The sequence below is a fragment of the Grus americana genome, chromosome Z, assembly GCF_028858705.1.
Source record: "Grus americana isolate bGruAme1 chromosome Z, bGruAme1.mat, whole genome shotgun sequence".
NCBI classification, from domain to species: Eukaryota; Metazoa; Chordata; class Aves; order Gruiformes; family Gruidae; genus Grus; species Grus americana.
In genome coordinates, this window is record NC_072891.1 from 38,758,599 (window position 1) to 38,784,915 (window position 26,317).

Below are 26,317 nucleotides of genomic sequence, written 5' to 3' on the forward strand. Positions count from 1 at the left end.
CCAGCATCTCAATGTTCTGCAGGGCTTGAGCCTTCAGTTCTTTGAGTTTATAATCTGTGTAAGGTGACAGCTGCACACCTTTGGACTTTGGAAAACTAACTGATATAATGCATCTGGGATATTTGTTTCAGTGCCTGGCCAGCACCTCAAGACCTCATCCGAAGTGAAGATTTTTTTTATTATTTCACACACACACACACACACACACTTTAGGGCTTCAGATAGTGGCAGTGTTATGATGAAGGGTCAAGTCTGAAACTTCACTGGCAAATTTTTTTGATAGCTAAAGTACGTTCTTTTGTTTAAAACTCCTTTTATTTAAAACCAGCACCCCCCCCCCAAATACAAATACCAGGAAAGCAAATAAAGTCGTGGTTTTTACGTTTTGCCTTCCAGAACAATACAGCAGCAGTGGTGAGGGAGGAAATGGAAACATTTGATTGTGAAATGCTGAAAAGACTCACAAAAAACTGTGAATGTCATTTAACATATTTTTTTTAGTATGATCCAGCTTTTTTTTTCCCTAAGGAGTTAATCTCTCAAGTAATACAGCTTGTTAGATTTGGTGTATTTTGGGACTGTGTGTTATGTTTGGTATGCTGTGATCCTGACTGAGACAGCAAGTTGGCAGTCGCAGTCTGGTAAGACATTTCAGTGCATGTGGAGCACGCGGGAGACTGGCAAGTCATTGATTACCAAAACAGAACAGTCAAAAATTGCATCTGCTGACATATATATATTGCTGTACTGAAGAATGCATCTTTCTGCAAGTATATGATGTCTGTATTCCTCAATCAAATGTTTGGCATTTGGAAACATGGCTGTTTCTTTTGGCCAGTAGAAAAATGGAATTTCTGCTGGACTTCCACTTCCCAAGATAGACATATATGAATAGATTTCAAATCTGTAGCATGTTAACATAATCTCTGCCATTAGTATCAATGTTTTATACATACAGTAAAAAAAGTAAGTCCTTTGTGAAAGGAAAAAATTGTTAAAATTGATTTTAAAGTGAAAGTATTTTGGTGTTGACAGAACTACTGAGATACTGTATTTACTACAGTCTGCTAAGTACTGGATCCTGTATGGCAGTAATAGTGCAGTAAGTGCATATGATGCTTACACATACTTGAATATGTGTGCAAAACAATCACCAGTGGAATACTGTATAAGATACCATATGTTTCTTGTAACACTGCTATTGTTTATGTGTAACTTACTAGAGGGCCAAAGTTTTTGGCATACCAAATATAGGTGGTCCAAAACCAGTATGTTGTTTCAATGTAGCTGATAAAAGACATTTGGTATATGTTATTCCTGCAGATTTCACTTAGTTCCATCTGTGGTGGGGTTTAACACTGAAAATGCTAATAAGTCTAGTTGTTCCAAGCAATTATCACAGAGTGCAATTTGCCATCGTTTAGATATGGTATGGATATCTGCTAAATCTGAAACATCTGTTAGATTGCTGCCTATTTTTAATGGCCTTTTTTTCACCTATTAGCTGAAATTGGGGAATGTGTGTGATACTATAGGAAAGAATGAAAGGAAAAGTTCTTGGCTAGCTAATAATTTTGTAGTCTTCCTAAATGGCAATATAAAATGACTACAGCTTTATTTGTTTTTCTGTATATTAATACAAGGTGTATTTTCTGTTTCCAGACAACTAGCTCCTTACAAAGTTTAAATTTCTAAATAGTTCAGTTTAGTAAGAACTTGCAGTGCTAATAGATAGATATGTCTTTCTGAATATTGGAAAGAGGTATTTTCTTATTCTTGCAAACAGTGTGTTTTGAATGATGGGAGAGGCATCATTTTCACTTGGAATGTTACCAGATTAGGTGTTTCTAGCCATCAGTGGTAGTTACCATAGAAAGGTACTCATAGGTTTGCTATTCCTGAAATGGATTCAACTCAAAAGGCATCTTCAGTTTTTTAAATTGCACTCTAAAATGTGGTTTGCAGTCACTGAAGTGACTGCTTAATTCAGCAATTACCTGAATTTAGTGATACCACGCATGCTGGTTTTTTCAGTGCAGAATAACACTAAAACTATCTTTCTTAATGCCTTTATGGAATAGCATAAACAAATAGTTCATAAGCATCCCTTCATTTTATTTCATTACATAGATGGATTTGCATTTTTCATTGACTGAGTCTTCTGTTGCTTTGCTTTAATTTCATAGACCTGGAAGAAATTTTCATGGTGCTTGTTCAGATTGTTTAAAGAATTTTGGTTTGCAGTTCTGGTGTGTTTTCCCCTTTAAAAGGCTGAGTATATATATGCTCTGCCATAGCTGTTTTTTCATTTTTGTCTAGACTTTGGTTCTAAGCCTCCATTGTTATGGGTTTGATGTTTTTCTTTGGTTTGTTGTTGTGGTTTTGGGGGGGGTGGGTTGGTGTTTGTTAGTTTTCTTGGTGGTTGTTTTTCCTTTGTGACTGTTCCTGTTTTGCACTGGTTTTGTTGCAGTGGAGCCTGAGACTGAAAGACAAATGGTAGCAACTGGTAACTTCCAGACAGAATTATTTTATAATCTGGCAAAATCTGAAAAGTTAAATTCTCCACAGGGACCAGTGTGAGGATTGACCAAATGCTGCAGGGAAACTTTTTTAAGTTTTTATTAGAATACATTGCTCCTAACTGAAACAGAGTGTGGGCAACTGGAAAAATCTCGCAAGGAAAAATGGGAAAGTGTTAATACCAATAATACTATCTAGTCAGGTCTTCCTGTGGAACTTGACCGCTGCTTCTTGTGATTTTTGTATAATTCTTCAGCTAGAACTGTACCATAGATGTTTTTCAGGGCCTAGAAATACAAAACATTGTACTGACTGCTTGTTGAGCTGTCATGCAGATCTTTAAAGGTGAAAATAAGCCAGGTGAGGCTTATTTTTGTCCAGGAGGGGCTAAGTAGGACCAATTAGGTCTCACTGCTGTGCTGTAGTTAGAGTAATAGTGTAAACTTGTAGTCATTATTTTCTTCACTATACAAAGTCAGTTAAGTTGTGGTGAATAGGTAGATAGTCATTATTGCCTAATAGTCTTTCAGCTTTATAGAAGGCAGGATGAATACAGAAGACATCACTGATGGCAGCATCATGATCTCTAATCCTTAGAAACATTCTAAACACCTAACCCCAAATATTCTTAATGTGACCTGATACAGTGATGTCTTCCTGGGCGTGTGGATGGTCTGAAACACAGGCTCATTGATAGTTAGACGTCTCCTTTTTCATCTGAAATGTGCCTTAGTCCTAGAGGTAAATCTTGACATTACTTTGATATACCTAATAAAGAGCATAAATGAAGGGTTTAAAAAAAAAAGAAATTGATTAGCTTTAGACCAATAGGAGTGGATAGGGAACAGGCACATGCGGTATCCCTGTTTTTCTCGGCAAAGAATCTCTGCAGCAGCTGGTGAAATCAGCTTTTGAAATCATTGTGCCCTACCTGCAGAACAAAAGCTGATCTTTTCACTGGAGATCTTAGGGTTCAATCCAAGTTCTAGAAGCTGAATGCAAACATATGAGCATATGAAAAAGATGACTTGCATGATGAACAGATCTTTTGCATTATCAATCTAGTAGCTGCCTGTTACTTTAGCTTTTATGGCAAAGAGGAATCAGTAAGTTAATAGTGAAGTAACTGTGAAGTTAAACTGGTAGTATGAGCTGATTTTGCATTGTAAGTTGTTCACCTCCTACTGAAGGAGAAACGAGATGAGGATAATGGGGAGTATTAGCTGTGAATGAATTTGAAATTGAAGAAGAGTGTTTGATTGGATTCCCCTCCCTTTCCAAAAGGACCAGAGTGATGCTTATTTCTGGAACACTTTTCATCAGTTTGGAAGATAAGAAAGGCTGTTTGCTTTGGCTGATGAAGTCATTATAGAGTTCTAAAAGGTTCTGGATTAGTTTGAGGAATAGTCTGAAGAATTTCCAGTGTGTATAAAATTATGCAAATCACTTTCAGACTTAAAGAAGGACCTATAGAGGAGACCACAGCTACACTTGAAATCTTCCTGTATGCTACTGTATAAAATACTGTAGTGAACAGTAAGCAGTAGACAAAAAGGACTTTTTTACCATCCATAAGTGGAAGTATTGAAATTTATGGAGAGATCTTTTTTGGTGTGACTGCTCTGAACAAAGTAGTTGTTGTCCTCTGAGGCTCAAATCACATTTTCTTGGAGACAAAGCTGAGCATCAGGAACTTCTGGGTTGAGTGGAACAGTGCCAGTTTTTCCATTTGGACATTATTGCTTCCAGCCATCCAAAAATCCCTCTGTACTTATCATACTCATGCTGTGCTGTGCTGTGCTGACTTGCAACACTAGAAAAAAGGGAAAAATAAAAGCTCATGTTTCATCTCTGGTACTGCTCCACAGCAGTAATCCCTTTGCTTCAGGAGGACCTTCTGTCTGAAGAAATCAATGCTTTTGTAACAATTATTCTCTACACTCTCCTGTGAGTATTCCTTTTTACAGCCAGGAGAAATCAAAGCCTTCATTTTCTTCCAAAGCTTCATTGAAATAAAACTCCAGTGTCTGCTTCCTCGTCTTTTCATATGACCCAAAAGATTGCTCTTTTCTATATATACTGTAAAATTCTTTACTAATTATGTGTGGCAATGAATTTCCAGGCACAATATCTCAAGTGCCTTGATGACAAGTTGCTTAACAATTTCAGAGAGTCATGACTTTGAATTAAGGATAGTTTGTTAAAGTGCTTAAGAATAATCGTGAACTTACACACAAAAAGTGATCTTGTATTCAGTGGGAGTGTTCGTGTATTTAAAGCTAGGCTAAAAGTGGAATGCCTTTTTGAATTGAGATCTGAAAAGTGAAGCATGTCTCTAAAATATTATTCCAGACAGCTGCCATGAGACTGAACTAGCTACTGCCTTGATAAATAGCACCAATATTTTCATGTTTTCTCTGAAACAACACTGTAACACAGAGGTTGCTGTACATATGTTTTATAATGTACTTGGTTCTTGTTTTTATTCGGTGTAATGTCTGTGAGCCCCAGAAGTCAAAGTTGGGTAGGGCAAAAAAGCCAAGAGATTTGCTGTTCCTTATCAAATAGTAAATGTGAGTGGGTAAAGGGTTTATTGTTTGGTGCTAAGGAAACCATTCAGCTGAGAAACAAGCTATAGAACTTGGGTTTTTTCTTTTTTTTTTTCTTTCTTTTTCCCCTTAACACCTGATAGTCTCATATGGACTTTGCCTATTGGTCTATATAATGAAAAAACCCACCTCAGATCTGTTGAGCTGACTAATACTATAATACTTCCCAGTGTATATTGGATTGGCATGAGAATTCTCTTCTAATAGTCTTTTTGCCACCTAACCACCAGGGTACATCTATCTAGTACTATTAAATTTTGAAACTTAATTATTTTGTTTTCTCTACCCTCTAGAGGTATTAAAGAGCAAGTTAGACTTCTTTCTATGCAGAATATTGCCTTTTTGTTGGAGGATTTCAATTTTTTGTTGGTGTTTTTTCCCAGTGATTTCTAATCTGTGAAAAAATACCAACTTTAGAACCATACCCTACAAGGTGCTCTGAGTGTTTGATTTGATTACCTGTAATAACAAGTTACTTTGCTTTTCATGGTATGTTTGTCCTATAACCAAATATTGGCCTCCATAGTTGAGGGGAAAAAAAACCAACCAAAAAAACCCAACTCCAACAAAAGAACACACAAAACCAAACCAAAACAAACAGAAAAAGCATGATTTTTCTAGTTGATACTGGATTCTTTGTAGTATGGAAGCCTGCAGATAGATACTCCTGTTTTTACCTGCAATTGCCAATATTTTGTTGTGGTTGGGTTTTTTTTGGCTGGGGCGGGGGGGTTGGGTGGGTTTTTTGTTTGGTTGATTTGGTTTGTGCTGGTTTTTTTTTTTCTTGAGGACCTAACAGCTGGGATTGCAGAAGTATGTCTAAAGTGATTTCAACTTCTATTTAATGCACAATAACTTTCTGGTTTCTAGCATAACTGCAAAGGGAGATTTAAAAGGATGAAGTTACTGTGTTCTAAGGACTTGGAAAGCAAATGACAAGACTCCACACTCATTATTAACAGAATAAAAATAAATTCTATGATTTTAAAGCCAGTTTCACAGTTTTTGTAAGTTAATAGTTGGAAGCATGATGTTACTATCATCTGTGGTTTCCCAGCAGAATTATTTTTTTATGTTTCTGGTTCATTGAAGTGATTTCTCTCACTGTAAATTGTAAGAACTCACCTGCTTAGCATAGGGCTAATGAAGCCATGGTATTAGTGTTTATTTCACTTTGACATTTTCCCAATGATTTCTGGATTTGTGCAGTTTTACATTATTTTCTGTTCCCAAATTTGTTTGGATTTGGTTGCGTTGAAAGATTAAGGGCATTTTGTTTTTGAGGGCTCCCGGGGAACACAGCTTCCTCTGTAGCTTCCTGTGCTTTTATCCCATTCAGCTCCCAGAGACAGCTTGCTTTTAAGTTACTTTGAACAAGTGAAGTAGAGAGTAGCGATATGTGAAGATGTATCTAGAGCTTTACGTGTATTGTTACACTGTCCTATTTATTCCTTCTGGTAGCTGCTTTATTTGGTGAAGTGTTGTCCAGTATTGTTGCATGATGTCAGTTAATATATTGTGGGACTGTTAAGTGAATTTTTAACATGCTTGCTATTTTTTTTGTGTTTTTGTGAACCCTACATTAATTCCTGTTCCCAAGTACGAAGAAAGAATGCAAGTGCTGGAAACAAATGTTGTTTAAGCCAAGTTGGGATTGCTGTTAGTAATGGTGCCTCTCACTTTCCCTCCAGGTTGTTTGCATCCGTTCTACATGGAAGGCTCTGTCACCCAAGCTGAGCTGTGATACAAGACCCCTCATTTTAAAAACACTGAATGAATTGTTTGCCCTGGTTCCCTCGTTAACAGTGAATACAAACGAATATGAGGTATGTACTCATGGACTAAAGTGAGTCTCTTCTTTTAGTGTATCTTTGTATCTGAGTTTTAAATATGCCTGCTTGTTTTTTAATATCTTTAAATTTTACCCATTGCCCAATTCAACTTAATCATAATGCACATTTCCATAATTTCACAATTTTAGCTTGCCTTAGTGAATCCTAGGAGATAGGTGAGAAATTCCAGTGCAAGGTTGATCAGAGGTTTCCCTCACCCAGAATATGAGGACATGTGAATGCGTTTACAGTACAGACCTGCGCCTGTTCCACTTTCCTAGTTTAGTGCATGTTGATGTGGCAGCAGTTTGTTTCGGGTAACTGCCTTTATTTCAACTGCTTATTTGGTTAAAGAAAATCTGAATACATGTTTTGTTTGCTTTTATAGAAATTCAAAGCTCAAGCTCTCAGCTTCCTTTGGAACAACACACAAAACAAGGTAGGTGACACAACTGAAAATGTTCATTCCTGGTGTCAGCAACTGGATATTAAGTTTTATACCTTTCTGTTGAGACAAGGTTATCAGTGTCAGCAATCTCATTTCTAATAGAGTTTTATTCTTGTCATTGACCATTTAACACTGTTTTTGAAGCAATGTAATGCACATGAAAAGTAACCAATGGTCCTAAGGTCTGCCATTCCCAAGGAGAATTGTAACACAAAGTAGTTTGACTCCTTTGTTAGACTTTAGCCTTGACGTGGTGAAGCATTCTTGACAAAGCTGTGACAACTCAGTTCTTTGGTGGGGTATTGTAACACAGTGGGAACGTTGGACAATCACCACCATGGGGCTGGTGGAATCAAAGTATTTTGGTTTAAATATAACTCAGATATTTCTACATAAACTACCCTCACAGCAACAATAGACTGTAGCAATCAGAATGTTTACTATCAAGCCTAGATAATTGGTCTTGGTAGTTTGCATTTGTATATAGAAAGTAAGCAATTAAGAGTGCACCTTAGGAAAACATTGTTATTTTTAAGTCTTTTTCAGCATTCAGTGGTTAGTAGATAGGCTTTTTGCATATGGAGTTTCCAGTAGGTAGCAATACCATGTGCTGTGCTTATGATTTTTCTTTTTCTTCCTGTCAATTTTCTAGGATACTGTTGTAGCCATTTCGGCCTATAAATCACTGTCATCATTTGGCTTTGAAGAACATACAATTCTTCATCTTCCTGAACAGGTAGCAATGTTGTACACTTAACAGTAAGGACATATGACACTTCCATCTGACATGGGTTGTATCTTCCTGGAAGGGAAGTAAAACCTTGTGCCATGTCTACCAAACAACCATCAGAGCCTCTTAGAAGGAATATAAGCTGCTGCTGAAATGGGATGATATGTATCGTTAGCATAACTAAGACTTATGGGAGGGGAGAGGCACACATGGAGGCTGTGTAAGATCTAAACAGTCAGAAGGTGGTTTTTCTTCTTTCATTAGTTAAATCAGCTGGTTATTTTTTGAACTCCTGATTTGCATTTTATACTCTTCTGTTAATGCTTACAGTTGAGTCTTGACACTAAGCAGCTCTTGTGATTACTGCTTCATCCATTGCAGTCACACTCATGCTTAGTGTTTTTTACCCTGAAATTGATGTCAGTTTGAAAAATAGGTGCTTTCTTTGAAATTAAGCTGAAAACTTTTCCTCTGTTTCTGTTCTGAACTTTATGAAAATATAAGGTGATTTTTTTTTTTACATTAACTTTATAAGACAGACTAGGCAATAATCAGTAGTCCATTGGTACTTTATGGCGTAGTAAATACTACTGTAAGTTTTTATTTCCTGCATTATTACAAGATTGGCTCCATTTACGCGTTGTAACTGGCTATTGTGAAAAGGTCAGAATAAGCAACTTTAAAATAGAAAGCATACCTGATTTATATAAATCAGCGAGAAGCATGAACCTTACAAATGAAAAATGTGTTTTGCATAGAAGAGCGTAAGATAGAATAAGGGAAATCTCTAAACACTGCTGCAATACTAAATCTCTTGCACGGTAGTATGTAGCTCTGTATTACTGATGCTGTTACTTTACTGTCGTTAGAAAATTAGTAAATACGTTTTCATTGAAAGTGTTGTCAATATGTTGCAGTTTTTCAGATTCTGAAAATGAGGATGGAAAAATAACATCTAGCAGGAATCATAGAATCATTTAGGCTGCAAAAGACCTTTAAGATCATCGAGTCGAACCACAAACCTCACACTGCCAAGTCCACCATTAAACCGCGCCCCTAAGCACCCCATCTACATGTCCTTTAAATACCTCCAGGGATGGTCACTCAACTACTTCCTTGGGCAGCCTGTACCAGTGATTGACAACCCTTTCGGTGAAGAAATTTTTCCTAATATCCAATCTAAACCTTCCCTAGCGCAAGTTGAGGACGTTTCTTCTCATCCTATCACTTGTTACTTGGGAGAAGAGACTAATACCGACCTGGCTACAACCTCCTGTCAGGTGGCTGTAGAGAGCGAGAAGGTCTCCCTTCAGCCTCCTTTTCTCCAGGCTAAACAACCCCAGTTCCCTCAGCTGCTCCTCACAGGACTTGTGCTCTAGACCCTTCACCAGCTTCGTTGCTCTTTGGACACACAAATGCTCTCTGTATATTAAAGTGCCAATATAAAACATTGTTTTACTCTATGATTGAAGTAGAATCACATGAAAATGAAGTTTTAGTCATATTAGTTCAGTCCATAAGTGTCAAGATGAATTTTACTATTACAGATATGAATTTACATACCCATGTGATTTTTATTAACCAGTCTTGCTTTTCATTCAGGTAGAAGAAAAGCTGTTATTCTTTCACCTTCACATTAATGAAATGGAGTGAAATTAATGAAATGGGGAACTTTTCCTATTTAGTTGGTTTTTTTGACACTTGGAATCATGAAAGGTAATGAGGATTTGGAATTTTTGTGTTGACATTTCCTTTTTTTTTTTTTTAATCTTTCAGGCACGACCAGAGGTTGACCCACTGGAGGAGGCAGACATGAAAGAAGATGAAGAAGAGGAGAAGGAGCTGGATCTTGTTGTTCCAGGTTCTTCATATATCAAGCTGTTGACTCTAACGCCAGCTTCTGTTTTAGGAGGTATAATATATTCAGTGTCTGAGGTTGCTTTGCAAATTTATAATCACAGTGACTGTACAGACATGTGACTTTAATGTGACACCCCATTATAATAAAGTGCAATCTTTTTTTTTTTTCTTTCCTTTTCTTCCCCTGGGAAAATATCTTACTAATTTACAGGAAAAACTGTGAAGTAAAAGTTCAGAGAAAAACAAAACCCTCAACCCATTTTTTAGGAAGACAGCAGGTCAGAGGTGCTGATGGTGGAAAAAATGCTTATAACATAATTTAAAAATCCTTCTTTCTCCTATAGTTGCTTATTATTTACTTCAGATGCCCATTGTTTCATCACAGTGCATCTTCAACAGAGAGGCCTAAGCAGTTTTAAAGGCAGCTCTGTATTTTTGCCCAACACAGACTGAAAAAAAACCCCACACTCAAAACCATAGTGTTTTATAAAAGAGAGTATTAATAGTATCAGAAAAATGCTGTATACAAAATCTAATCAGTCAGTCAAGATATTAGTGCTATGCTTAATGCTTAATTTTAGTGATGCATATTGATACTGAAGTATGCTTCAACAGATGGTCTGTGTGGGATTTTTAATGTTCACTTGATTACTCTCATTACTACTATCTTGTGCTTCCAGTTACAAGATTGTGACGTTAGTGCCTGGACACAGGCATTGTTATTTCACTATTTATAGAATGCCTGGGATCCTGATGTGTGATTGCAATCTGTAAAGATTTCCCTGAGACAGTAGTAGTATTTTGTGGTATTTTCCCCCAGTGGGGGCTCCTAGAAAGATCCATTCATTAAATACTCTATACATTGGAGTCTGGAGTATGTGCAACCTCCCCTAGAGAAAGAGTCTATATGCACTAATTATCAAGTTCTGGAACCTTTGTGGGGAAGACTGACATAACAGACTTCAATGAGAGAGAGTGATGTATCTGAGCAGAAAACTCAAGCTGCGTAATAGATGCTCGGATAAGCAATTTACCAGGAAGATGGGAAAATAAAATGCACTTTCAGACAGAACAGGTTGAATAAAAAGATGCAGTGACCACAGACTGATACAGAAACACATGCAAATAACTTTTCCAACCCAAACATTCACTGAATAGATTCTCCACCAGAGGAGTCTTCATCTTTTAACACTGTTAGCTAACACATAATACAGAACAGCTGAGCTGGGATTACATCCAGTTGGTGGCCAGTCACAAGTGGTGTTACCCAGGGCTCAGTCTTGGGGCCAGTCTTGCTTAGTATCTTTATCAGTGATCCAGACAAGGGGATTGAGTGTGCCCTCAGTAAGTTTGCAGATGACACCAAGTTGAGTGGGAGTGTTGATCTGCTTAAAGGCAGGAAGGCTCTACTCAGGGATCTGGACAGGCTGGATCGATGGGCCAAGGCCAACTCAATGAGGTTTAACAAGGCCAAGTGCCGGGTCCTGCACTTGGGTCACAACAACCCCATGCAGCGCTACAGGCTTGGGGAAGAGTGGCTGGAAAGCTGCCCAGTGGAAAAGGACCTGCGGGTGTTGGTTGACAGCCGGCTGAATATGAGGCAGCAGTGTGCCCAGGTGGCCAAGAAGACCACCAGCATCCTGGCTTGTATCAGGAACAGCGTGGCCAGCAGGAGTAGGGAAGTGATTGTGCCCCTGTACTCGGCACTGGTGAAGCCACACCTTGAATACTATGTTCAGTTTTGGGCCCCTCGGTACAAGGCAGACATTGAGGTGCTGGAACGTGTCCAAAGAAGGTCAGCGAAGCTGGTGAAGGGTCTAGAGCACAAGTCCTATGAGAAGCGGCTGAGGGAACTGGGGTTGTTTAGCCTGGCAAAAAGGAGGCTGAAGGGAGACCTTATTGCTCTCTACAACCACCTGACAGGAGGTTGTAGCAAGGTGCGTGTTGGTCATCTTCTCCCAAGTAACAAGTGATAGGATGAGAAGAAACATCCTCAAGTTGTGCTAGGGAAGGTTTAGATTGGATATTAGGAAAAATTTCTTCACCGAAAGGGTTGTCAATCACTGGTACAGGCTGCCCAAGGAAGTAGTTGAGTGACCATCCCTGGAGGTATTTAAAGGACATGTAGATGTGGTGCTTAGGGGCATGGTTTAGGGGTGGACTTGGCAGCGCGAGGTTTCTGGTCAGATGATCTTAAAGATCTTTTGCAGCCTAAATGATTCTATGATTCTAAAAGCTTTAGTAACCAGCAAGGGTAGTTGTTGTGAGTTCATTGCTCCACTGAAAGGGGATGAAACTACATTCATGAAACAATGTCCGAGATAAGCCAAGAACCACAAGATCTCTATTCTATTGGAGCTGAATCTGTGCCATATCATCTGCTGGAATCCTGCCATTACAGGAGCATTAGAGTCCACAGGATATCAAAAAGGGTATGACAGCCTCATTATTTTTTATTTTAATAGTTTTTCATTCTGTATGTCTGAGACTTGTCTGAAACCTGGTAGTCAGAGAATAAAAATAAGCCCATATAACAAACTGTAAACTTCAGACAACAGCTATTATTATTATTATTGTTATTGTTACTGATGCTGTTTATATTATTTATATCTCTGCAGGAATAATGATAAGCATTTTGTTCCTGTAATGTTAGTTGCCTCTTTTTTTTTCTTTCAGACTGACCGCAAGCTTTAAATTATGATATTCTAACATTTACTGCACATCTAGGTGTTTCATTAAATTTATCCAGATTTTCGAGTTATATCTGGCAGTCTAGGTCCTTAGGTGGTATCTCTTGCCTGAAGAATTACTTTTGAGTGGCTTATAAGTATTAAGTCCTTTGACATAACCAGCAAGTGCAGTAATACGACAGCAGTATTACCTGTGCTAGGGTGTCTTGCCAATATGAGTGGTTACCACTAAAGAACGAGCTGTCCTCTTTCAGAGAATTTCTTCTCTGTTGCTGTAGCCATGTTAAACAATAAAGCTCTTGTAAAAGTCTAGAGCAGGTAGGTAGATAGTGTTTACATGTCAATAAATTTAGTTTTGTTGAAGAGTATATAGTGTTGAGAATTCCTGAGGACAAAGATTTTATAGTTTCTGTCTGAATCACTGAAGTGAAAATTGCTAACTACTTTCTTAGGATTTTATTTGAAGAATCTTGGCATTACAGGTGGAGAAAGAAAATTTAACAGATGCAGGTACCTCTCCTGCCATGCTACAAAATCCTATTAGATTTTAGTAGCAGATATTAGCAGATTAGACTGCTACTGTACTGTGAAGTGGAATTGGAAAAGTGCATTGCTTAATATTATAGAATTTGCTGAAAATAGAGATGTGAGGAAGTTACATTATAAAACTACTTCATTCTAAGCTGCCATCGGTATTTCTTGTCTAGAAACGATGAGTTAGTGCCCTTTTGTCTCTTTTGTCCTTTAGTCAAAGCAGGACTGCGTGCGATTTGAGAACTTGTATGCCAATTTCAAGTGTAGTGTGAAACAGTTGTTATAAATCCCCTTAAAACTCTCTTACAGCAAGCACTAACAGACTTCTAAGCAGATCAGGTTTGCAACGTGCTGGTACAATGTTGACCGTCAGCTGTGATGTGGTAACAAACACCATGCAGTGATATATATGTACATACATGTAAATACAGAAACACAACCCTTTTCTCTAACATGTGCCTGTAAAGGCTTTTTCAGATTGACTTCACAAATGAACAATACAAAGGAATTCCAGCCACTCCAGCCAGTAAGTCAGCTTCATGGAGCACTCAACTTAAATGCTTTTATGCAAGTGCACATAGCATGGGGAATAAACAACAGGAGTTAGATGTGTGCATGCCTACAGGGCTGTGATCTTACTGGCATCAGGGAGACCTGGTGGGATGACTCCCATGCCTGGAGTGTTGGAATGGAAGTATTAGGCTCTTTAGGAAGGACAGGCAGGGGAGAAGAGGAGGGGGTGTCACCCTCTATGTCAGTGACCAGCTAAAGCTGTGCCTGGGGATGGATGACCCCCTGAGAGCTTATGGGTCAGGATTAAAGGGAGGGCAGGGACAGGTGACACTATAGTGGTGATCTGATACAGGCCACCTGACCAGGAAGACCAAGCAGATGAGGCCCTCTATAGACAGATAGGAGCAACCTCACATTCACAAGCCCCAGTCCTCACAGGGCACTTCAACCATCCCATATCTGTGGGAGGGACAATGCAGCAGGGCATAAGCAATCCAGGTTCCTGGAATGCGTTGATGATAACTTGCTTGTCCAAGTGATAAGAGGAGCCAACAAGGAGAGGTGCCATGCGGGACCTTGTTCTCACCAACAAGAAGGGGCTAACTGGGGAATGTGAAGCTCAAGGGCAGCTTTGGCTGCAGTGACCATGGGTAGAGTTCAAGATCCTCAGGGTAGCGAGGAGGGCAGAGAGCAAGCTCGCTACCCTGAACTTCAAGGGAGCAGACTTTGGCCTCTTCAGGGACCTACTGGGTAAGAGTACCACGACACAAAGCCCTGGAGGGAAGAGGGGCACAAGAAAGCTGGTTAGTATTCAAAGATCACCTCCTCCAAGCTCAGGAGTAATTCATCCCAAAAAAGAGGAAGTCAGGCAGAAGCGCCCAGAGGCCTGCATGGACAAACTCAAAAGGAAGGCTACAAAGAATGGAAAGCAAGGGCGGGTAGCCTGTGAGGAATACAGAGAAATTGTCCGAGCAACCAGGGATCAGGTTAGGAAAGCTAAAGCCCTGAGAGAATTATATCTGGCAAAGGACATCAAGGACAACAAGAAAAGCTTCTACAGGTACATCAGTGATAGAAGGAAGATTAGGGAAAATGTGAGCCTTCTCCAGAAGGAAATGGGAGACCCAGTTACCCAGGATATGGAGAAGGCTGAGGTACTTCACAACTTTCTTGTCTCAGTCTTCGCCAACAAGTGCTCCAGTCACACCAGCCAAGTCATAGAAGGCATAGGCAGGGTACTAGGAGAATGAAGAACCACCCACTGTAGGAGAAGATCAGGTTTGAGACCATGTAAGGAACCTGAAGGTGCAGAAGTCCATGGGACCTGACAAGATGCATCTGTGGGTCCTGAGGGAACTGGCGGATGAAGTTGCTAAGCCACTCTCCACCATATATGAGAAGTCGTGGCAGTCCAGCGAAGTTCCCACTGACTGGAAAAAGGGAAACAGAACCCCCATTTTTAAAAAGGGAAAAAAAGAAGACCTGGGGAGCTACAGACTGGTCAGTCTCACCTCTGTGCACGGCAAGTTCCTGCTGGAAAGTGTGCTCAGTCACATGGAAAATAAGGTGATTGGTGACAGACAGCATGGCTTCACTAAGCGCAAATTGTACCTGACCAAATTTGGTGGCCTTCTACGATGGGGTTACAGCATTGTTGAATAAGGGAAGTGCAGCTGATGCCATCTGCCTGGACTTGTGCAAAGCATTTAATACTGTCCTGCACGATATCCTTGTCTCTAAACTGTAGAGGCATGGATTTGATGGATAGACCACTTGGTGTTTGAGGAACTGGTTGGGTGGTTGCACTCAATTGAGTTGCAGTCAATGGCTCGATTTCCCAGTGGAGAACAGTGATGAGTGTTGTTCCTCAGGGGTCAATATTGGGCCTGGCACTGTTTAACATCTTCATCAGCGACATGTACGGTGGGATTGAGTGCACCCTCAGCAAGTTTGCCGACAATACCAAGCTGTGTGGTGTGGTCGACACGCTGGAGGGAAGGGATGCCATCCAGGGCGATCTTGACAGGCTTGAGAGGTGAGCCCATGTGAATTTCATGAAGTTGAGCAGGGCCAAGTGCAAGGTCCTGCACGTGAGTTGGGGCAATCCCAAGCACAATTACAGGCTGGACAGAGAATGGATTGAGAGCAGCCCTGAGGAGAAGGTCTTGGGAGTGTTGGTGGATGAGAAGCTCAACATGAGCCAGCAATATATGCTTACTGGCCAGAAAGCCAACCGTTTCGTGGGCTTTATCTAAAACAGCATGACCTGCAGGTTGAGGGAGGTGATCCTCCCCCTCTGCTCTGGTGAGACCCCGCCTGGAGTACTGCATCCAGCTCTGGGGCTGCCAGTAGTGGGCGACTTGTTGGAGCAAATCCAGAGGAGGACCACGAAGATGATCGGGGGCTGGAGCACCTTTCCTATAAAGACAGGCTGAGAGAGTTGGGGTTATTCAGCCTGGAGAAGAGAAGGCTCTGAGGAGACCTTATAGCAGCCTTCCAATACCTGAAGGGGGCCTACAAGAAAGACGGGAACAAACTTTTTATAAGGTCATGTAGTGACAGGACAAGGGGTGATGGCTTTAAGCTGAAGGACAGTAGATTTAGGTTAGGTATTAGGTCCCTTCCAACCCATACCATTATAGGATCCATTTTATGATCTTATAATCACTTTATATTCATTCTGTGTAATTTAAACCTGGTTAGACTATAAAATGCATAGCTTGAAAGCACAGAACGTAATGAACAATTTGCACTGCTATGGTAACAGAAATCATGGTAATACTTCTGTCTTTCTGTATCACATTTGCATAGACTCTCTACATCTAGCCTCTTTGTATTGTGCTTCTCTTAAATCTCTTTTAAGAACAACCTGTTTTTAAAGGCAATATTTTTCACAAGGTTCATAAACATCAGTTTTATTTCACATTGTCCTTCTGTCAGCATATGCCAGTGTTACTGGTGTAGCAATCAAAGAATGCAATCCAACAGCTCAAGGTTAAGGTTATTTTTCTTCCCAACCATGTATCTGGCACGACTTAACTCTTGAGCCTCTTGGAGTTGCAGTGGCAGCAGGTATGGTATCAGAGAGACCTGCTAAGAGTTCTCAATTCTTTGACCTTGAGCTTTCATCTGAGTGTATCATCACTAGGTTATCTAAGCATATCTTCCCTGAAGCAAAGGTGTCATTTTGGGTTTTCCAGGGTTTGGTCTCTCAGTCGTCAGGCTCTGATGTTCCCTTTGCTGTCTCCTCATTTTCTTGCACTTCATCCAGCATTCCAAGAGTTTGCAGGATCACTTGTGAAACAGGAGATGACCAACATGCCCCGTGGTGTGTATCATTCTGCCTTGAGAGGAGGGACCGCACGCTCAGACCAGGGCAAGACCATGGCAGGTGTTCCAAACTTCTTGCTGAAAATGTATGAGAGGAACAAACAACCAGGCATGACGCCAGGCCTTGCAGGTAAACTGCCACTTTCTTGAAGTTAGGCAAGTATACATGCTTTGACCCAAAGATTTCTATGAATCTGAGAGTGAATCAGTTTAAGAAACAATGTCTTATGCTACTTGCATATGCTTACATGTGCTTTTCAGTACTGGCTTTATTGTTAACTTTGCTTTGGGTTCTCCACTGACTTATGCAAGACTTCTGCACTATTAGCATGAGTGTTGGTTTTGACTGTTCTTTTCCCCTTCCTTCCCTCTTTAAGCTGGCATGTTGTTGTGTTATGACCTTCCAGTCCATATGGGCAAAGATGGCAGGCCTATTAAACGATTCCTGGCCAGCAGGGGGCGCAATTTCCAGCAAATGTTGGTAGCTCTCATTCATGAGGTAAGTTGCTGGCTTGTCTTCCCTTTTCAGAAGTATTAAGATTCCTTCCTTGCCTTACCACCTCATTTGTTTATGCTAATTAGGAATTAGTATCAACTAGCAATGGCATGTGTGAATGTATCATAATTAATTAAAGTTGCTGAGGGACAACTAACTTGAACATGTAAATACTTTAAGTGTTGACTGCTGAAGTACCTTTTCTGAAAAATCAGAACAAACAGAAGCTGACCTTTGCCTTTATCTGCCTAGCAGACATGTCATGTCTAACTGGTTGTAAGTGAATAGCAGGTCTGAACAATGATGGCACTTTGTGGGGAAGTGACATCTACACCTTGCTAAGACTTGCTATTTTATTCTCTCTCGCAAGTGTTTCAGCTCCTTGACCTATTATGCTTACAGCACTGAAACAATGCACTTATCTTTGGTGTGGTTTTGGAAAAAGGGCATGAAATAAGCCCACACTTATTACAGTTATTACACTTCATTACAGAAGGTGGAGTGCTTGTAATGAAATCTTTCAGAGGGTATGGAATTATGGTACTTTTATGGTTGATACGAAAGTTAATCCTTGAAAATTTTGGAGAGCAGCAAAGTGAAATAAGTAGTTAAACAGGAGCTAGGGAAGTAAGTGTTCTTTCCGAATTTTTATGCCAGTGAGAGCAGTTACTAACACAACTAGAAGTGTATTAATCTCTTTTTAAAAGTTCATCAAATAATTCTATTAATGTGATCATTTTGTATTGCTGCAGAGGTTAATTACATGCATCTGAGAGTGAAGTTTCTACTCCGAGGACGTAAAAAAAGAACATATGAATTATGGCAGTGTGATATGAGCAAGAGAGTATAGATGATGATGATTAAAACCTTCTATAAAATTTACATTGAGTCTTAGGTAGTATGTCCAGGAATGAAAACAATATATGATTTTTTTTTTTCCATCCCACAGCAGTACCAATTCCTGTTCTACTTTTCAAGGATAGAAAAACTTAAATGGTCCTATTAATCCTCTTTTCCCTGTCCTATGTACAGGCAGTTTGGTGCTATGAAAGATACTTCGATTGTATGCTATTTTGTCCAGAGGAGCCTTTTCTTCAGAGCACAGGATGGATCCTGTGTTGACAGTGAACCAGAACTGTATAATAAAAGGAAGTGTTTTGTCTAACAGTCATATTGTACTTGTCGCAGAAGTTGGAAGAGGTAGAATGAATGAGATATGATGCTAACAAAATCACTGACACTGAACACTTTGTATTATGAAATAAGTACAGCACAGGGTTTGAGTGGGAACATGGTGTGCACAGAGTTTGAAGAGTTTTCTGTTTACAAACTGAGAGGCTGACGCAGAACACGGGCGTCTGCAGTGGAAAACACACGGGGGCTACATTCTGATCCTGTGATGCATCCACATGGCTCCCTCCTGGTTTAGCTCTTGGGGTCCTACTTGTTCACACTGCATTCGTACTGCTTCACTCTCTCGGTCTCTTTGGACCAAACAAAATAGCTCCCTCTCTAGCAATCCTGTCTGCATCATAGTTTGCCTGAAGTTTCCAGACAAGCAATGTGAATGTGTACCATGCTGAAATTGGCTGCTTCTATCTAGTGCAGTCTTCTGGCTCAGTACCCGTCTCTCAAACACTTCCACATGCTCACATACTCCTAAAATTTATACCTATGATACAACATCTTATCACTTTGGTCCTTCTGAACTGAAAAGCCACAAAAAGGAATAATCACGTCTTGTGGCCACAGACACACCACTTGGGTCCCAGTAGAAGTTAGGCCAAGGGGTGCAAGGACAGAAGCCAATTTGCACCAGTTGGACTGGAGTGCGGAAGTCCCTCCCCAGCGCTTTGTTATGAAGGCAGTGTCAACAGGGTTGTGAAGTAATTCACATGGTAAGTTCTCCTCTCAAACTAGTAAAACTAAAAAACAAAAACCACCCTTAAACACAGATCTCAAAGTATCTAGTCATGTATGTAAATTTAATAGAAATTTTCCATCTTGACCACTTTACTGCTAAAGAATGAAAGAAGAAACTGGAGCTAATACCCTGCATCATCACAGGAGTGTGCAAGTAAATTAATGAATGTTTTCTAACTGCTTGGATGCTCCAGTGGAGAGCACCAGGGGAAGTCCAGAAGGATACTGCAAAATATGTCAGAGGAGCAGATTTAGAGTAACAAGTTATGAACAAAGTGTGGGCTTGCACAGCATACAGAAGGAGAAGCTCTGCCTTCTAGGTAGTTGCTTCATTCAGTGGGACCTGAGTTCAGCATCAGAGGTTCTGGAGAAAAACATATTGAATTATATTATAAGAAAAGGCATGAAATAAAGTGTTGTGTAAGCTGAATTACAGTAGTATGATCATCAATTCTAAACTACTAAGTCACCTGTTACCCTACCAGAGCACCAAATACAATCTCTGGTAAAAAAAAAATATTTATTTGTATGTACTAGCAGTGATTCTAACATCCAGCAGCACATCAAAAATTGACCTTTCTTGTGCTAACAGGCTACCTTCAGCATTATAGAAACACAACCTTAAAATGGATTGCTTGACAAAGCATGGGGTTTTTTATTGAATGGTGTGAACTGGATGGAGTTAGTGAATACATACCAATGACTGGAGACAGAAATATTAAGTATCTCAGTATTTTACAAAGTTAATTGATTCAAGGTATAGTAAAATAAAAGAAATCCAAATATGTTGGAAATATAAACCTAAGCACAAAACATCTTCAGATAATCCTAAGTGTACCCTTTTAGTGAAAATTCGCAATAACTATAAAATTTTGATAGAAATATACATTGGTATTTCTGTTCTCAGATTAATCTGCTTTAAAAGAGAAAAAAATGTTTTCTTGCCTTTTTTTTCCTTGTATATAGAGACAGTTGGAGTGAGGGTTGTCAGGAAAAAGCTATTTGGGCCTTTGGGTAGAAAAGCAAGTCCCTGGGCTCGACTGAATTTCATGTCTTAGTGTTTGCTTAGTCTTCAGTGTTCTTTTGGGGAGCAGAGTTTAACAGTAAAAACAGGGAGCTTAAGCTATAAAGCTATCAAATAGCAGTATTGGTCTAAGAAAATTGAGTTAGTAAGACTAAGGCTCATCTTTTCCCTGCAGTGGCCATAGGAATTAACGTGTTTTTGCAAAGTCATTGCTTCAGAGTTCAACACAGCACATTAAGCAGGTTTTTTAGGGGTTTTAAATTACCAGAATGACACTTCTTCTCTACTACTTTGACTTCTCTTTATTCTGGGTTGTTTTGTTTTGTTTTGTTTTAATCTTATAGTGACTTTTAAAGTAAGAAATGTTTCCTTAAAAAGAAAATTTAAAGTTTTTTGAAGCATTACAGTCAGCATAAAGCTCCAAGAAAACTCTGAGGTGGATGTAAACACTAAGGAATTACAACTCATTGGGAGATAGCAAGCATCCAGTTATTTTACCTCTAAAAATCGACAGCAGTTGGTATTTCTTTAGTTAAGTATTAATATATTTGCTGTACTGGGATAATAATGTTTTTATCTCTTCAGTGATTTGATCTATACTTACATCTGTAGAATACAAACTTACAGGTTGCATATCTGTCTGGATCTGTGTATGCTTAGTTGCCATTATTACATTTAGGTTTTTTGAATACGGGGGCATGGGGAGTGGCTTGAGGCAACCAGTTTCATTTTTGTGAGATTCTTTATGTGTAAAAGTGATGCCTGAGATCCTACTACCAAAAAAATGAGTTACATGAGGTTTGTATGCAGAGGAAAGAATTTCTTCTTGTATGTTTAAAAGTCTTTAAAGCATACAGATAACAAATACCTGGATTTAGCTGCCATTCAAATCTAACAGTAACAACAGTAAAAAGGCAATTTACTGTTAAACCTTGATGGGCTAGACTTATTTATCTCCTAGGTGCTATTCTGTTTTGGGGGGCTGGATGCACCTGTAAAACCTGTCAGTGGGATCAGATTAAGATGCAGACAGGTTTTGTAATGTTATTTGAATTGATATCTCACGGGAGACAGAATATATGTTCAGTAAACAGTGATGCATTTGAAATGCTGTATTGCTCTTTACTGGTCACTGGTGACTTGAAAGACGATGATCATCCTTCTCCCAGAAATGGGGATATGCTGTTTGATTATTAAACAGAGCTTGTTAACCTCTCTTTGAGAGGACATGACATTTACTTTACTCACAGTGATCAGAAGTCACATAGCCAATGGGGTTTTTTTCTTTTCTCTATGGCTGCCTGGATCATACCATACAAACTCCATAAGGTTTATCACAGGCACCTGGGCTAGATTAGCTAATAATTACCTGTGACTGTTTCAGTTTTTGGAGTAATTCTTCCTAGGAGTTTATGGGAATAATCTCTTACCAGCTTCACTTATCTCTGTGAAAGTGAATGAAAATGAAGTCACATATGTTCACATCATGTACCATATGTTTTGATGTATCTGTAAATGTGTGGTTTGGGTTAAAGTTTTTAGGCTTTCAGCTAGCTACCCATCTTTTCTTTCTTTACTGGAGGTGAAGGGAACAGTTCATGGTACATGCAAAAAGCACATACGCAGCCTGCTTTTGGCAGGTAATGGTAGTGTTGACAGTTTGAACTGGTGTGGTGTTTTTAAAATAAAGGAGGATGGTCTTGCCTTTGCATGTTTCTCACTATTCAGGTGCTTTCTTTGTGTTGGAAATGGCACAGTTATTTTACTGTAATAATTAGCAATATTTATGGGCATAATTTCAAACTTGGGTGCTGGTGGTAAGTTTAGTATGCTGCTCTACAAATAATAATCATGTTAGGCGCTCTGTATACTCGTGGAAGAAGCATTATTTGCTTCTATTTTAAGCGCATTCATTAGATGTGCTGTGATGACGTGCATCTCTGAGCACTAAAGTGGAAAGCTCCTTCTGTACATTTCTTTCCTGGTTTGATTTTGATATAATCAAGAGATTCAAGTGCTTATTCAAACCTTGAACCTGAAGCACCTTGAGATGATAATTAGATTTTCTGGAACAAAATTCACTGTAGTGTATTCTTCTGTACCTAGGTATTTCAATGGTTGTAGTTCAGATTATGGAGTACTTTGTGCTAGTTTCCACTATTGTATTTACTGAATGTCTCTGCCCCAGTGAGGAGTCAGTTTTCAGGAAGTAAATTTGTTGACAGATTTTTGCTTTTTTCCTCCTCAGTCTAATGTGCCTTGGAGAAAGACTTTTTTTGGTTTTTTCTCACAAAGGGCTGCATGCAAGTTTGTTAAAAAGAGCCTCTAAGCAAAATTTGAGATGAAAAGAGATGCTGCTTCACTATTTCATTGATATGCATATGTGTGCTAGCCTTATTTATGAAATCACTGAGACTGCAGTTTAGATATGTGAGAAAAGCATTTAAATACATGCCTAAACATTTCACCGACATAGGAGTATTGTCTAAAATATGCTTTCAGAGACATATATTTGTTAGAGATGAGCTGAATTTAGGGGCCATATGAGTTGGCAGGGCTATCAAAGTGGAAACCTGCTGCACTTAATAGAAAAACTTACTGAGATACCCAATCTCCCTGCTTTACAGAAGATTTTAAGATGGGCCATAAATATTAATGATATTGCAGTTTCTAGGTTCTTTAAACAGTATTATCTCAGATAGGCAGGGAGGTGATAGTTAATTTCACTGTTCCCTAAATTTGTTTTGTGTGCCCTCTGCTGGCTATATATATCAGTGTAAAACGAGACAGCAATAAATATACAAAGATGTGTGGCAACACAAAGGCACCAGTGCTGAAAGAAAACTCATCCAGATCTCGCCATGGTGTTTGACTTTTATTGGGAATGCACTGGAGAGGGGAAATGGGCTTCTGATGTCATTCGAAATTACCTTCCAGTCTTGCAGAAGTGTGCGTAACTTGTGCTATGTGTATTCAGAGGTGTTGAAGTACAGGAGTAATATCTCCTGTGGTTTGCCAGCATTCTCTGTCTTGGGCTTTGAGCAACATGGTGTCTGCTTGTGTGACTGTTTAAGGAGACACGTCCTTCTTAAGCATCAATCAACAGGCTCAGATTACTAGCTCCTAGCTCATGCTGTTTCTCATTGTTTCAGATGTCAGGCTGCAGCTCTTCCTTGAAAACTACCTGGCAGCCTGGTCTAGCTATGCTGCCTCCTAAGAACATCCCAGGACCAGTGGGATCAGTGTTTCACAACCACTCGCTGTTGCTTCAGAACTCCCATGAGCCTCCTTCCCTGTGCCTCCCACCCGCCTCCCCCCAATATCTTCTTACACATAAATTGTGCATTCAGAAGAATCTGAACTTTGCTTATTGTCAGCATTGTCTATGCTTGCTAGTATTAGTTAACCAGCGCTTAATGTAGTTGTTGTTTTCATTGTTTATCCAGTGATAGAGGAGAAGACTGCTGGTTTCCTGTGCTGAAATAGTGGGTGTCAGCACTGGTTATGTAATAATCATCAGCACTATGTCATCATTTTCAGTTGTAGATGAGTTTTACTTTAGTGTTACATGAAGATGTTCTATTCCTTCTTGTCTTTCTCTCATTCCACGTATCTGCAAAATGTTTACTGCCGTGAAGAAAGTTAATCAAAAGGTGTTCAGCAGTTCTGCTGGTCATCGAACACATCTGCAAATTTTAGATAAGATATGCAAGGTGCTAATAATATATTCCTGATTAGGTTGTGCTGCCTAGTTGCTTTAAATGTAACAATATACCTAAAGCTTTAGATTGCCTGCATAAGTACCTGAAGTATTTTGAAGGCCTGCTTTTGCTCTGGTGCACAAGTGTGGATTACATGGTGAACTTTAAAAATCACCATGAGACCAGTTGTCTTGGTTTCAGCTAAGATAGAGTTCATTTTCTTTCTAGTAGCTGGTATTGTGCTGTGTTTTGGATTTAGTATGAGAATAATATTGATAACACACTGACACCATTGAGAAGAGTCTGGCCCCATCCTCTAGACATCCACCCTTTAGATATTTATAAGCGTTGATGAGATCCCCTCTCAGTTTTCTCTTCTCCAGGCTAAACAGACCCAGTTCTCTCAGCCTTTCCTCCTAAGAGAGATGCTCCAGGCCCCTAATCATCCTCGTAGCCCTCTGCTGGACTCTCTCCAGTAGTTCCTTGTCTTTCTTGAAATGGACACAGGACTCCAGATGTGGCCTCACCAGGGCAGAGTAGAGGGGGAGGATAACCTCCCTCGACCTGCTGGCCACACTCTTCTGAATGCACCCCAGGGTCACACTGGCCTTATTGGCCACAGGGGTGCATTGCTGGCTCATGGAGAGCTTGTTGTCCACCAGGACTCCCAGGTCCTTCTCTGCAGTGCTGCTTCCCAGCAGGTCAACCCGTAACCTGTACTGGTGCATGGGGTAATTCCTCGCTACACTTGCCCTTGTTGAATTTCATTTGGTTCCTCTTTGCTCAATCCTCTAGTCTGCCTGGATCTCACTGAATGGCAGCGCAGCCTTCTGGTGTATCGGCCACTCCTCCCAGTTTTCTATCATGAGCAAATTTGCTGAGGGTATACTCTGTCCCCTCGTCCAGATCATTGATGAGTATGTTGAATAGGACTGGACCAAGTGCTGACCCTTGGGGCACACCACTAGCTACAGACCTCCAACTGGACTCTGGGCCACTTATCACAACCCTCTGGGCTCTGCATTCAGCCAGTTCTCTACCCACCTCACTGTCTGATCATCCAACCCACGCTTCCTAATCTTGCTTATGAGGATGTTATGAGAGACGGTGTCAGAAGCCTTACTGAAGTCAAGGTAGACAGCATCCACTGCTCTCCCTTCATCCACTCAGCCAGTCATGCCATCATAGAAGGCTATCAAATTGATCAGGCATGATTTCCCTTTGGTGAATCCATGTTGACCACTCCAAATAACCTTCCTCTCCTCCACATGCTTATTGATAACCCCCAGAATAAGCTGTTCCATCACCTTTCTGGGAATGGAGGTGAGGCTGACTGGCTGTAGTTTCCTGGGTCCTCCTTCTTGCCCTTTTTGAAGACCAGAGTGACACTGGCTTTCGTCCAGTAGTCAGGCACCTCTCCTGTTCTCCGTGACCTTTCAAAGATGACTGAGACCAGCCTAGCAGTAACATCTGCCAGCTCCCTGAGCACTTGTGGGTGCATCCTGTCAGGGCCCATGGATTTCTGGATGTTGAGATTGCCTAGATGTTCTCTAACCTGATCCTCCTTGATCAAGGGAAGGTCTTCCTTTCTCTAGACTTTCTCTCCTGCCTCCAGGGTCTGGGTTTCCTGAGGGCCAGCCTTAGCAGTAAAGACTTTAGCAAAGAAGGCATTCAGTAACTCCACCTCTTCTGTATACTCTGTCAGCAGGGCACCCACCTCATTCAGCATTCACATTTTCCCTGGTCTTCCTTTTGCTGCTGATGTACTTGAAGAAGCCCTTCTTGTCGTCCTTGACATCCCTTGCCAGTTTTAATTTCAAGTGGGCCTTAGCCTTCCTTGTTGCATCCCTACATTCTCTGACAACATCCCTATATTCCTCCCAAGTGGCCAGTCCCTTTTTCCACATTCTGTAAACTTCCTTCTTCCCTTTGAGTTTTTCTGGAAGCTCCTTGCTCATCCATGTAGGTCTCCTGCCTCCTTTGCTTGATTTCTTGTTCTTTGGGAATCTTGAGCCCAGAGTTGTTTTATTTTCCTTCCACATGTGGTGAGCAATTGCATTGGTGCATAACTTGTTTTATTATTGTTGTTATTATTACTGTTATTATT

At 40.1% G+C, this 26,317-nt stretch overlaps 1 protein-coding gene across 8 annotated transcripts in view; it reads left to right on the plus strand.

The window, feature by feature from the left end:
* The window catches only part of FOCAD (focadhesin), a 136,007-nt gene that overhangs the window by 64,423 nt on the left and 45,267 nt on the right, over positions 1-26,317 (plus strand). For 7 of the 8 annotated variants that reach the window (XM_054809384.1, XM_054809385.1, XM_054809390.1 and 4 more), the window contains exons 17-22: positions 6,821-6,955; positions 7,350-7,400; positions 8,062-8,145; positions 9,916-10,051; positions 17,008-17,196; positions 17,444-17,565. In XM_054809384.1, coding sequence (XP_054665359.1) covers positions 6,821-6,955; positions 7,350-7,400; positions 8,062-8,145; positions 9,916-10,051; positions 17,008-17,196; positions 17,444-17,565 — 717 coding nt within the window. The remainder of the gene's footprint in view (positions 1-6,820; positions 6,956-7,349; positions 7,401-8,061; positions 8,146-9,915; positions 10,052-17,007; positions 17,197-17,443; positions 17,566-26,317) is intronic. The other variant, XM_054809392.1, reaches the window with a different exon arrangement.